Source organism: Lepeophtheirus salmonis, chromosome 9 (assembly GCF_016086655.4).
Source record: "Lepeophtheirus salmonis chromosome 9, UVic_Lsal_1.4, whole genome shotgun sequence".
NCBI lineage: Eukaryota > Metazoa > Arthropoda > Copepoda > Siphonostomatoida > Caligidae > Lepeophtheirus > Lepeophtheirus salmonis.
Genome location: NC_052139.2, coordinates 18,005,274 through 18,020,103, shown reverse-complemented (window position 1 = coordinate 18,020,103; position 14,830 = coordinate 18,005,274). Strand labels below are relative to the sequence as shown.

Sequence of the window (14,830 nt, the reverse complement as noted above, 5' to 3'; positions counted from 1 at the left end):
ACAGAAATGATTATAGAGCGTCCTTTTTTGTGTGCTTGACAGGAGTGCACAATAATGAACACTTTCACGAACGTCATAAATTGCATCATAATTGATGTGACGCTATTTTGGTGGCTCAAAAAGGATTATCTTCATAAAGAGAACAAATTTATATTAAATCTTGATGAAACTCCATCAAATGGCTTCAATAATAAAAGAATACCTTACATCTGCATTAAATACTACTTGATGCCAACTATGAACACTAAAATTTGGAGTAAATCAAAGAAATATGTACTGAAAGTCCATATGAAATTGGTAGATTTGTATAATTAACTTTTTGGGAGGATCGGTTAGGGACAAAAGGAGCGAGATAATTAGAGAAAGATATCTTATTGTTTCCATTACAATAGTTAATTTGTATTAACAACATGGAAATAAGATTGTATAACGATGTAATAACATATCTTTAACTAATTTTCCCATGAATAATAAAAAAATTTATTTGTTGGTCCTATTTTGACTTACTTTTTTTAACTTCCCTAATAACTATTTAATAAAAAAACTGTTTTGTTTTTATAAAACTGAATATTGTAACTACCTAAATACCCAACAACATCAATAAGAACTTTAGTAGCTCATATATTGAAATATATAATATTATTTATATATTGTTGAAAGTATAACCTTTTAACAATTATCATCTCAATGACATATATTATGTATAAAATATTTAAAATTAAACCCGATTTTAATCATGAAAGATATAATATATTAGCAACAATATGTATCTATGGTAATTTCTGCAAATATTGCAGAAGAAATTATATTCTATCTGACTAACAGGATTTCAAAAATTGTCATGCATTAATAACCACTTACTAAGCACTTTTTGGAATCAAATTGCTTCATAATTCTTCAATATCTCAAATAAAATATTATTTTTGAAGCGAACAGATATTTTCATACAGGTATAATAAGAAAAAGCGTCTCAAAAACTTCTTCAACTCATAATTTTTTCAACAAGAGCTTGATTGAATTATGAAATAGTTCCATTTTATATCATTTCATTATAAAGTTGGGTAAAATTAAAAAATACATACTAGATATTCCATCTCATTCAAAGGATAATTGTTGAACGGTTAAATTTATATTAAAAAAATATTTAATTATTTTTTGCAATAAGTAAGATATGGGGTTTTGAAAGTTTCAATTTAAAGGGATTTACATTATAAATATTAGAAAAATATTTTGTACTTCCGTCAAAATAGGTATTCGCCAAAAGAAGATATCCTTTCGGCCATATTTATTTCAGTGCTTCCACCTACGTACATATTTTCAGCCACCTTGTGGGCGAAAATTCGTGTGTGGTGGTGTTCTACTTCTTTATTTATATCATCATTCGATCTGCATGTTTTATTTATGTTATGATGACAGAGCGCTCTCTGTTGGATATTTTTATGTACTAACCCTTGATAAATTTTTGTTTTGAAAATATAAGTTCAAGTTGAATAATATATTATTTTTAGTTTTTAGGAAATTTTTTTACTTCAAAACGATCGGACTTCTTATGAGCTGAGGAATATATATTAATATACACTTGGAGGAAAGATAAAATAGTAAGTGACTTTCTACACTATTAAAACTCTTATTACATGCTGTAGTACTGATATTTTGTTTAATTATATAAATGAATGTACACCTTTGATTTAAATACTAAGATTTTTGGGTGAGTGTTGTGTTATTTTGTGAAATGGGAACAGTGCTATTGCATATTATTAATGAGCATTTTAGATAGAAAGTAATGGGAACTCTAGGATCAAACATATTATTTTCTAAGGGTTTTTTGTTCTTTTTTTAATATTGGTTATATAAAAATCATATTTGGAGTCTCTGTAGAAACTTTGAAATTCTTTGTTCATCTCCCTCTCAAAGAGCTTAGGAAGTTGAATTTTATATGTGTGCTAGACTAGTGTTGTATTAACATATGCATTAGTATACTCTGGTCGTACGTATTATTATTCATTAATAAATAAAATCATAGTGTGCACTGACCTTAAATTAATAAAATTCCTCAATCCTCGAGTTCTATTAATAGTTGTATATGGAGTATTTTTAAAGTACTTGACTTAATCAAAGTACTTTTTATTCTCCATCCTTCCAATCTCAATATTTACTGAATGACATTTTTTAGAGTTATTTATCAAGATGACAACACCATCGGAATCACCGACTCCATCCTCGGATTGTACTTCAGATTCCACGAGTATATCATTCCTTGCAGAGCCCGTCAAGAGATGTATACGTGCATTGGAAGCTGCAGAAACGGACACTGAGAAATTTGCAACTCTTTTTATCGTTCCAAAAATTATATCATCCCCAGAATGTATGGACCGCACTTCCAAACATAATTTAATGAAGGGGATTGGCTACTCATTCTTAGGTAAGAGGTTTATGAACTATTACTTATTGCTAAATCTTGGATTTGACACAATTTATTGACTCTTTGAAATGAAATAAACTGTATTATATATAAATATTTAAATAAATCTTTCATTCCTTATTTATTAGAGCTTTTTGAGTTTTTGATTTATCCGTCACAATTCAAATGACTTCTTAATTACGAGCTTTTTTATGAGTGATCAATATTTTTTATCATTTAGCTCGTATGCTCAGAAGCAAAGATTCTCCGGGAGGAAGTGATGAGGATTGCCCAAAGCTGATGTATCAATCCCTGGCTCTTTCTATTTTGAGTTGTTTCATAGAAGAATCGGAAATAATGACGAATCCTTCCATTCTTTTCAACCTTCCCGTTCTTCTTGATATTATAAATAATGCAGACGACGAAGTCTATGAAGAAAATCTAGTCATTATAACGGATGCCTATCGATGTTTGTGCTCCATTGTATCGACGGAAAAGGGACGCAAGTCATTTATTGGCTACAGAGGAGTTCATTATTTGTGCGAAATTATTGTGAAACAAACTTTCCAATGGGAAACAGCGCAAAAGCTTTTATTATCCATTCTCGGATCAGGCATGAGATATAACTATTCCTTTTTATTACGTTATTGTTTTTTATGCACAAAGATCAAAAGACATTTTAAATTTAAACTACATTGATTTCCTACGTATTATGCCAAATTTAATGAATAGTTCAATGATGATAATTTTATTAGGTGACAGCACTTGTTGGTCTTTTCATCATGGAGCTACTGACTTCGACTCCATCATGTCTAAACTCTGCTGTGAATTTGAAGCAGTCCATGATGAAACCAAATTTGAGCTTTGCGACACTATCCGCATCATTTTGAAGAGCTATCCTCGAATAAATTTTGATGGACTTGTTCCTCAATGGCTTCCATCTATTCAAAAAGGGTTACGTGATGTATTACTATCCAAAATTGGTAATACGCAAAGAGACCCAGCGATTAAGCTAGTCGCTGCTGTCGTTGAGGCCTCAGATTTTGATTGGGTTCTTTCTGATGAATCAAATACTGAACAAGAAAGAGGGAAATTTTTTATGATCCTTTTAAATCTTGTCTGCATTGAGGTTATAATGCATTTAGACGAGAAGAAGTTGGAACAAATGATTTATGAATCTGATTTGGTAGTTGCCTGCTTCTACGTAATTGAAGGAGGTGTGAATTGCCTTGTAAATGAAAAAATAAACTTTATTCCCGAGTCTAAAAGGACTCAACTCTATAGTGCACTTAAAAATGCTTTTAATACCATCATGAAATTCCTCCAGGATTTTTTGTCAGACGGAGATCCTATTATAACGGATGTGAAGGAAAGATATTTCGTTTGTGCTATAATCCGAGTGCTTGCGGCTTGGCTAGCTGAAGAAACTTCTGCCTCTAGAGAAAATGTGTATTCTGTGTTGCCATACATTCTTAAAACTGCCTCTGATACTTTTGAAGTACAAAAGTTGGAGAAGTTAAGAAGTCTTCCAGGAAGAGGGAAATCAAATTTCAGTAATTTCTCCGAAGAAACTGTATTAGCTTCCAAAAATCAGCCCGTCATACATCCTCCGGATACTTTGAGGTTTCTATTGCCAGCCCTTTGTCATTTAGTCACCGAAGAACCATCAAGACAAATATTTTTGGACCTTAAAATGCACGATACCCTCTATAAATATGCTTCCTATCACTGGTCTATTTTTGAGAGCTATAAAACATGGCTGGAGGAGCGAGTAAGTGTTTTTTTTTTTTGTTTGTTTTTTCTAAGGATTTGCTTAAGATTATTGCAAGATTTAAATATTGTATGTAATTTGATGGCTATGAATTTTATTTTTTTAAATGTTGTCATCCAAAAAAAAAAAAAAATAGAAAAAAAAAGTGTTGATATTTACATATGCATGGATACATATTATGTTTTAAATGAACATCTATTATATTGTGTTTCAGCCTTCATCTTGTCTTCGATATGATACAAATATTTTGTGTATAGTTGGCAAAAGACGTTAAAGTTGTATTTATTTGTAAAATGTCATGAAGTTCTTACCTATGAATTTAATTTAATTCCTGATATTAAGAATAATTTCTTTGGAAAGCTAAACATCCACGTCACTTTTATGTAGATTTGAATACATTTGAAGCCAAGACAAAAGCAAAGTATAATGATGTTTCTCATATTTGAGCGTGGATTACATTTGTGTTCTTCGACAAATTATTGTCCATTTTTATCAAAAAATTATTTGTATTAACCATTTGGGTGTCTCGTTTTATTTAGATACGGACTGGAGTAGGGAAAATTTTCTAATGAAATCTATGGATTTAATAATTAAACTTTTATTACTCAATTTTAAGGTATATAATCACGATTTCTCTTTATAAACTCTTTTTATCAGTTGTATACACATCTAGTTTCTTCCCATAATAACACAATTGACTCAATTTCTCACTAAACACAATAATAAATATAATTACAGTTATAATTTTGGAGGAGTCTGATATATGTTAGGGCTCTCAAGTCACACAATTAGTGTGAACTCACGTATTTCCAATCAATATCAAGCTCCAACACTACACATTACATTTGATTTATAACTTCAATTGTTTCAAATAGCCTCAAAACATGCTATAAGTGCCGTTTTATCTAAAATTAATAAATATTTTTACTTACTTGTATTATTTTCATTTATTAGAACTTAATTATAAAGTTGATAATTCGATTGAATGACGTCATTGCACTTACTTCAAAACTTGGAAGCACTCCTACTTATTACTACAGCTCTGAGTCTATTTTAAAGAATGATCAATTGATAAATTATATTTGAAAGGCCATATCGGAGCTAATATAAGTATTATAAATCAAATAAAAGTTTTAAACTATAGTAACAAGTCTTGGGTATCTTAGCTCATCTCAGTAATTTGAATACAAAGCCTATAATTGGCTCAAATATACCAATGATATATTTGCCTGTATGAATATACGAATTAACAATAAATAACTAGGATTCTGTCCTATTCTTGATTTTTGTTCAAGATTGTCTTTATGTTGACACACCACATATGTATTTGCTTTTCATTCATAGTATTACGATTTTAGAATTATATATAATCATAATTATTTTTTGTGTAGGACTGTTGTTATTCATAGTCTTAATGTCTTAATGATGGGTTTGAGTGTTTTTGAAATATACACAATTTATTTGTAAAGAGTTACATTTGTACAACACGGATTGACTTAAATTGAAAATATTGAAACATTTCAGCTTTACAAGTGCATGTTCTAGTTTTGTAAACTCACTATATTTATTTTAATTTAAATAGTTTTGAATAAGAGTATTTTTTTTAATTGAAATATGCATGTACATTATAATGTCCCGTTTTTGGGTGTACCCTTGTTTTTTTCTTGTGTGAATACCATTTCCGCTTGAAACAATTAAAATACTTACTTTGACAAAGTTAAAGGCCTCTTAGATCATTTTTGGTGTAGCATATACCGTTTTAATTTGAAAAGATATGCTCAATGATTTGCAATTTTTCTGTTTTATGTATCAAAGATAAAGAGAAGATACAATCATTGTTACCTTGATTCTATCATATAATCTTTCCTCAAAAAAGAAACAGAAAAAAGGGTCAAAAACATCTGGTAATTAGTCAAAAAGTCAATCATACCAACTACAATCCTTTTCATATTATCTCTTCACATTTTTTAAAAGGAATTATATGTATATTTCATAATATTAAAATAATACATAGTATTTTATTCGATACTGTATTATAATTTTGCTAAGTATTATTTTATTAAAGTGTAGCTTTACATTTGTATTTTTATATGAGAGCCAAAACTTTTTCATACTTATAATAGAATTACAAATACACATATGACGAGCAATTAATAAGAAATTGTAATCCTGTCCTTTTGGAAACGGAGCATAAACATATTATAATTAGAGTTGAGTAGTTTGTAAGGAAATAAGCGAGAAAAAGACGGAGTAATACATATGGTACTACTGATTTTAGACCCTAGTTATTATCAACTGCCTGTTTTAATGATTTTTGGGGAGAAAATGAATTTCTAATATAAGGGGGGAAACCTTCTAAATATGGAATATGTATAGGGGCCTTTCATTTTTTTCATTTAAGGGATAATTTGGTATTACAAACAGATATGAGGGTTAAATGTTTTAATAATGAATCGAACATATGATTTATTTATATTATCAACACAATTCTCAAATCATGATGTTCTGATGACCACCCTAAACATGTTCAAGGGCCACATTTGACCCAAGGATTACAAGATTTCTTTGTAGACATTTGAAAATGGATATATATGAATTAAAATATAATTACAATAATTTCCCTTCATTAATGTTTTTTTAAATGTAGAAGTTTCTCCTCTTTATAGCAGTAGTTCATTTTATCCTCCACAAAATTATATAGCAGGGAGCTGATATTAACAAGCGTCTTTATACAGTAGTACCATATCCCTCGGTACTGCCTTCTCCTCATACTCTTTTTTTTCCTACTAAAAATGTCAATTCTAGAGGTGTAAGTCCATGTCAGACTCCGAGTAGAATTGAGGATCGAAATCGGAGTACTTTCAGCCGATATTTTCTTCCTGTATACGCTGTAAGATTTGTGTTAATTTATTTCCTTTCACGGCTGCTTCCAACTGATCTAATAAGACGTCATGATAGCTAAGCTGATCTTCTACCAAGGATTCTTCAAATTGTGAGGATTACCACATTCATTTTCTGCTTATTTAATTTTCACATATCGGCAGGATATGTTTTAGAAATCACTGATAATTAGTGTTAGGTCTAACCTTATTTCCTACCTGTCGGTCCTTAAACAAAGTAAACTCGTTCCCTCATGACGTCATTGAGAGTGATTTTCCTTTTTTAGTGGAGCTAAGCCTAATAACTCTGAGAAATGCAGGGGTACTATCGCTAATTCATAATATATTAATGATCTAGAAAATCAATTGGTCGCCTTTTTAACTCCACACAATGGACATAAATCCTTGTTAAAATATTTTTTTATGGCAAAAAGTTCAAGTTCTTTTGTGGTCTAAGAACCACATTTTGCTAAATACACTTTTGTTATAGCTATTTATGTTTCCATTTTTCTAATGGTAATATGCATAATTCGTTCGTCCTTGTGCTAGCATTGGTAGGTACATAATAATGTCATATACATGAATCTTTAAATAAAGTTTTATGGCTAAAATTTGTAGATTATAATGATTTAAGGGCAAAGCACTTTTGGAAATGATTAATAGGATGTTTGAGGAAGTCTCTGGGCTAGTTCTCTCCCCTTATTGACTCTGTATAATGTGAATCAATTTTTTAAGATTAAATATATATACAGTCATATTTTAAAGACATGTATGCATGCATGCCTGTTGATAACTTATGGAATTATACCATAACACAATTCTGGGCGTAATTTGATTAAATACTTATTTATATTTGGGAATTTTTCGAGTTTGCAATTTGCAGTGCAGACTAGTTATTTGCTTTTTTCGTTATTAAGGTGGAGTCTTATTTCATTTTATTATTTTTCTCCATCTTTTATGGTTTTTTAATATATTTTTTAGTTTTTTTTTTAACTTTTAATGACCAATATTTGGTCATGAAATGAGTTTAAGAAGACCCTGAGAGAATTGCATTTAATGCATTGCTATTATGATTGCCTATTTGAATAATTAATAAAGCAATTTTCCTTTTTGGTTTATGAAGTAATTTTCAAAATACATATCTAAGATTGTAAATCCTAAGCATTTCTAGAGAAAAAAAACCCCCAAAAAAGCTGAAAATTAACAATGTAACTCTGTTAGACAATTTGAATCATGTATAGGGGGAGATCAGCTTAGCCATCATGACGTTTGATTAAATTAGCTGTTAGATGAATGTAATAAGCACAAGTCCTACTTCGTATCTAGAAAGGACATAGATTAGGAATGACGCTGATGACTAGTTATATAAATCAGGTGTACTTTGGAGCTCGTAAACTGAGAAAGGAATTTTCTTTCCTTTAGCTCTTGTTATTATTATTTAATTATTGAAGAGTGAACTTCCTTGTTTACTACATGTAATTATATACAACCCCAGATTGAACATTTGTGTATGCTTATAAAAGACTGAGAGTAAGCTTGAGGATTTGTTGTGGAGTTATAATTGAAAGTCCTTTGTAGTTTATGACTAGAATTGAGGATCGACATCGGAGTAATACTGACCTATGTCCTTCTTCTTTTCCACTCCCTCTGTCAGAGTTGCTTGTAGCTGATCTGATGAAATGTAAAGACAGCTAAGCTGCTCTCCTCTTCAAATTTTCAGGGTTACCATGTTAATTTTCGGTTTATTTTTTTAATATGTCAAAAATGCTACCTCCTTATAACTCATCGGCGTTACTCTCTGTCATTCATGAGCACACATACTCGTGACTACAATTTATACTAAGATATTTTCTCCTCAAGAATAAAAGTATAATGATAACAGCTATTGAAAATGAAAAAAAAATTAATTATTTTTTTACACAATAAAGAAACTGGGACGCTAAAAAAATGCCTAGGATTTACAATCCTGTGCATTAATACATTCAGTCTAGTGGACTCTACAGGGCTAAGGGATTAAGGGTCAGATTATATAATGGTGAAGTTATCAGGATTGCCCGCAGCATTTAGGGGCGTGATAAATATATTTCTTTGGAAAATATTGTGTTTGGATTTGTTCACTATATTGATGGAATCCTTTATATATATATGTATATACCAAATTTGACAAATAACTTTCAAAATTAAAAATAATTCTCAAAGTTATTACGTTTAAAATTTTTTAGAGAATACAAAAAAAGTATTGGAGTAACTATAAAAAATCATCAAAAGTGGAGGAGGGAGGGGCAAGGAGACTTCTGGGAGTCAAGGTTAATGGAAATACAAGTTTATACCATAACGCGTGTACGACTGATGTTTCACTTCCACCACCCTTTTTAATATTGACGTCATAGTGGTTGTGTGTTTGGCCAAAATCTGTTTTTTCCAGCATTAAATTGAAAATTGAAGCAATAGTGACGTCATAAACTACGATTGGTTGAGTGTTTTGTCAAAATTTGCTTGTCTTGTCTAGAAGTCGGTGCAATACATCAGATTGAAAATTCTACCAAGCCCGATTACATGAGGGAACCTTTCTAACCTTTTATTTCTATTAACCTTGCTAGGAGAAATTGGCCTGCACTTTTTAAAATAACGTAATATTTATAAAATTAAATTGCAAGATTGCGTGACTATGATGTCACAATTAACTATTTTTTCCCACTTGCAATTACATTCATGCACCGCTTTTGGGATCCTAATGAATTAACTAAAATGGTTTTTCATCCAATGGGTTATGTGCATTGTTTACTTATATTCATTTGTAAACAAAGCCACAGAGAGTAGCGCCGTCTTGTGGCAAAATAATTCAAATCCCTGAATTATAATATTATTTAATAAAAGAAAAATATATTCGTATGTTTCTCTCGTAGAGGTAGGGCGCTGCCAAAATTCTTCTGAGCATGCTCCATTTTTTAAGGAACTATTTGCAGATTGTCACACCACCCTGCGGATAATATATATTTTTCAGTATGTTCATCCCCTATTGTACTCTTTTTTGACATTTTACTATAGATCATTCCTAGGCTAAAATTTATAGCTTTTGATGTATAATAATATACTTCTTATATCAGGTTTTGATTGAGGCTTTTAATTAATTAACAAAGCTGTAAATTACTTTAAAGTACTTTTTTATTTATTTACTTACTCGTAGGTATTGATTTATATTTACTTTTAGTCAATTTGAGATTTTAAAATATTTTGTTTTTCTTCTTTTGAACGAGTATTTGAGGGATCGTTTCTTTTGTGTGTGTGGTGGTTGGTTCTCTACCAATGATTCTACTTGGAATAAAGAATGGGAACTATTTATTTATTTATTTTCCATTTCATCATTAAATATTTAATAGTTAGATAGATTAATGGGGGAAGCTGAGAGTCAATCTTCTTATTCATAGTTATTTTCATTGTTTAATATTTTATCCATTCTTTAGGCTCACAATGAATCAAACCCAAAGGAAAACGTAGATGGATCCGAAGTTGATTCCAGTACTTCTGAGGAGCCGCAACTGCTCATAGATCACGCAAAATACGAGATTTTAAATTCAAAATATGCTCTCTCTACCATTTGTAACATTCTCATGAACCTCTGTGTTTTGGAATCGAAATTTGTGGACTCAAATCTCATGTTTTTCCATATGCTCAAGTTCCTCATGAACACTCTGCCTTCTCTGAATGTCAATGATGATTCCAATCTAGTATTGATTGGTAATCTATCCATTCTTGGTCTACTCATTCTTCAAAATCATCGGAGCCATCGGCCAAAAGAGTCCGAGAATGGAATATACAAATTTATACAGTCGGTCATTCGTTTCCATTGGGATGCTTTCAATGTGGAAGAGTCTCCAAATGGAGATGAACTCGTTATTTCTCTTAAGTACTCTGATCATTGGAGTGACTTATCAGATTCATGGTTTTTAGGTATGCAGATCCTTAATTTCCTCTTAAATGACATTCAGTGGATAGCAGAGTTTGTAGTGGAGAGTGGATGGCCACAGGATATTCTTCAGATTCTGAACAAAGTGAAGAGGGGGAAGATGTTTGAAGGAACCAAGTCGGCTTATGAGGAACTCATTGTGACTCTACTTAATCATCCTCTTGTTGGGAGAGCTACATTGACTGAACTTAAAAAGTTAGATGTTATTGGGGTTTGTCAAAAACATTCCCTGGGAGAATTAGCCAAGTTTATTGCAACCATAGCGACTAAAAAGACTTCAAAGTAATCAGACGGAAAATCGAGTTTATTATTATTTATTTACCATAGTGTCATAAGTATGTCTCTTATAAGTGTTCCACTGTGGTTTTATCATTCATTAATTGTATGTAGGATTTACATATTCCTTTTATACCTTATATTATTTATATATCTTTCCAAGTTAACAGATTATATTTAATATATAAAGAAAAAAAAATACAAGAACAAGCCGTCTGTCGTTCAATTTGCATAATTAATGAAAATACATACAGTTATACAATGTGCATGCCTAGTGTATTGATTAAAAATAGAACGGATCCACAATTTCTTGGATAAATTAGGATGCTACGTTCGATATAGGAAAAAAAATCTTTGTTTTTATAACGGAAGATTAAGTATAAATCGATACAAAATCTTTTTAAGATCTGGAAAATCTCTCGGACCTTTTTTATGACCCGTAATACTTTGGGTACACAAAGCCAATTTGAGTCTTGGATCTTTTTGGATAATACAATTTTCCTTATGCCGTACCAGGATACATTGGATCCAGGTCAAAGAATCGTCCTATTCCTAGTATTAATGAACAGAGGGATTTGGTTACAAGTTCAATGATCCAATCAATTTCTTGATATTCGAGCGTTCCTTTAGCTCAATCTCTTTCAATCCCTTTTAGATTAATGTATGTACATGTATTGTTGGTAACATGTCTATAAAGAAGTATTTCTATGGGTATATGGTCGGTCGGCTCTTTTTGAAAATTAATTCTAAATAAATCTCTAAGGTCGTGATTTATGGGAGATAAATTTTGTTTTGGATAGATGTCAAATACATTACTCAGAGAGGAAGAAACAAGTGACTGCTAATTAATTCTTTTTTCATGTTTCTCCTTCAAAATACAAGTATATATGCAGATGTACGTATTTAATTAGTTTAAAGTATGTCGTCTCCTTTATAACCTTGGCTGGTTACAACCATGCATTACTACTCATTAATCCGTGGAATGCATAAAAACCCCATTAAAAATTCAAACTGCTGTATTGTGCCTCACTTCGTTACTTTTTTAGAATCATGTAACCTTTCATACGAACAGAAACAGAAAAAAGCCTAAATCAGTTGGTAGTTCGCTAATTCTTAGCCAATTTTTCCCAACTATTGAATTATTATTGAATAACTGTTGTGAATTGGTCGTAATATTTCTTTAAATATATCGTAAAAATTGAGGGTACATATTTGATGAACAATGAACATTGTACTACTTTAGTGCACGTATATTATGTGGAACTGACTTACTCCTTTAAATTATATGCCTTAAGTTTAATGTGTATTTAAAATTTGATGTTCATATGAAGAATTATCCTTGAAGTGATTCATCATCATTTCCATTTAACAAAGACTTTTCAATTTTTTTATAAGCTATATTATACTATGTTATGTACATATATTGTATATTTGAAGGCCAAAGAAGCAAAATGTATTTTTGTACTTATATATAGAGTTGTAAATCCTAAGGGGTTTTCAGGGTGCGAGTTTTTGTTGTTGTGTGCAACATGAACGGTGTTTTTTGTTATTTTCTGAAGCTGTGATCATTATTCTTTCATTGTTGAGGAGATAATATCTAAGTAGTAAGTGTAACTACGAGAATATTTGTTTATAAATGACAAAGAGTACCACTGAGGAGTTAAACCTATAAGTTCTTGTTGGATTCGGAGTAGAATTGAGGATCGATATCAGAGAAATTCCTCCGTATATATCCTTGCTATATGCAGGGTATTTATCTATATCTTGAGTAGTAAATTCTGTATTTTTTTATTTTGTGAATAAAAAATACATTCTATACTTTTTCTTTCAATCTTGTGGAGAGAACATATACATAATTATTAAGTGTAACCACGAGTGTGTTTGCTCGTGAGAAAGGCTGATGATCCGTTAGGGAGTTATAAGGGTAAGTTTTTGTTGAACTCAAAGTTGAATTGAGGATGGAAAAAGGTGTAATTCCGGCCCATATGTTTGTTGGATACGGGTGGGGTTTGTGTTTTTCTTTCCTTTATCTCACAGCTGCTTGCAGCTAATTGAATGACTCGCCATGACAGCTAAGCTACTCTTCTCTCAAACATTCTTCAAATTGTCCTATATGTATGTCGTCAAAATGAGGGGCTTGTATGAGGTTCAAGGAAGATTACCTACTGGAATATTGGCCTCCGGAAAGTTGCCTGGAATTATACTATAAGCATATTTACTGATTCATATATTGATGTGTCCAATCTACAGATGGGACTCACTAATTTAAGGATCAATAGATAGTTTTTCCATTTACACAAAAACCTTTCAAGATAGATAACGGCCATTGTAAAAAATTGTTGTGAAATTAGGATGGGTCCTTTATCTGTCTTGAAGTGGGAGTGGTGATTTTTAATCCGCTATAAGGCCACAATTTTATACTGCAAAACCCTGGAGGATAGGTGATTCTATAGAAGGCTCTTTGAAGTGACAGCGGTGGTTTTTAACCTGTATCGATGTCCAACTGTTATCCTACATAAGTTGTGTGTGTCTGGGGTGCAATTTGGGATATAAGGAGGATTATTTTATTGTCTCCCATGATCAGATGAATACTATCAAAGGATCCTTAGATGGGTCAGACGCGTCTATAGATGGGACAGATTTGTAGATGAATCACAATAAATGTAGTATAATTGCGTGTAATTTTCTGATGGAAATATTCAGGCGGGTAATCCTCCATGCACAATTTAAAGTCAATAGAATATTTAGTGGTTCTTGATGCAAAGATAATTTAAATAAATACAGTGGTGCAGGAATCTCAGGGACCAGGCCCCCTATATTGAAAGTGATAAGCGCGAACGTCTTTCGTCCCACCCAAATACTTTGGTATAATGATTTTTTTTGTTTTCAATCAGCTCATAATTCAGAAAAGTAATAATTATCCATCGTCAGGAGATTGATTACCTTAGCTATAGCATAATAACATGCTAGGTAATTATAAGTGGCATAAGAACCCCGGAGGCCAGAGGCCCCAATATTAAAGATAGCTAACTGAAGGACTGCCTAATCGGTCCTTAGTATTAAATTGGACTAATAAAAAAGGCTGAAAGGGGGGGGGGAGACTAATTGGGTAATCAATCTTAGGACCGATCCAACATTAATGATGAATCCCCCATAATTCCTTCAACGAGCTCCTCCACCAAAAAAATCTAGCCCCTGATAATAAATCTGTAATTACGGCAAATACAGGAAATAATCGACTTTGAGGTAAACTGTTCAAATGAAATGCTGTTCGGAATTTAAGAATCTACCTCCATGTAACTGAAAATGGCAGTCATTTTTAAATACACGTATATTTTTATTTATATATTTGAAATTAAACAAAGACCCATTGTTTTACTATTTAACAAAAAATCAAATTCTTTGATAAAATAATAATATTTATAAAAAAAAATTTTAAGTATAATTTGCAAAATGACCCACTACAATTAATTTCTTGGGTTATTTTGATAAACGTAAAAAACAAATCATTTCTCTAAGATTGCATTACAATATTT

General features: G+C 31.2%; 1 protein-coding gene across 3 annotated transcripts; it reads left to right on the top strand.

The window, feature by feature from the left end:
• The first annotated feature begins 1,426 nt into the window (after positions 1-1,426).
• Positions 1,427-11,560, top strand: Neurochondrin (neurochondrin). 3 transcript variants are annotated; one of them, XM_040719066.2, is made up of 5 exons: positions 1,427-1,598; positions 2,174-2,422; positions 2,643-3,014; positions 3,157-4,172; positions 10,516-11,560. In XM_040719066.2, the coding sequence occupies exons 2-5, from the start codon at positions 2,188-2,190 to the stop codon at positions 11,302-11,304; spliced, it is 2,412 nt and encodes an 803-aa protein (XP_040575000.1). In that variant the 5' UTR covers positions 1,427-1,598; positions 2,174-2,187; the 3' UTR covers positions 11,305-11,560. The 3 variants fall into 3 exon arrangements, with proteins under 3 accessions (XP_040575000.1, XP_040575002.1, XP_040575001.1); XM_040719068.2 differs by having other exon boundaries at positions 1,598-1,708; XM_040719067.2 differs by lacking the exon at positions 1,427-1,598 and adding an exon at positions 1,698-1,987.
• The last annotated feature ends 3,270 nt before the right edge of the window (positions 11,561-14,830 follow it).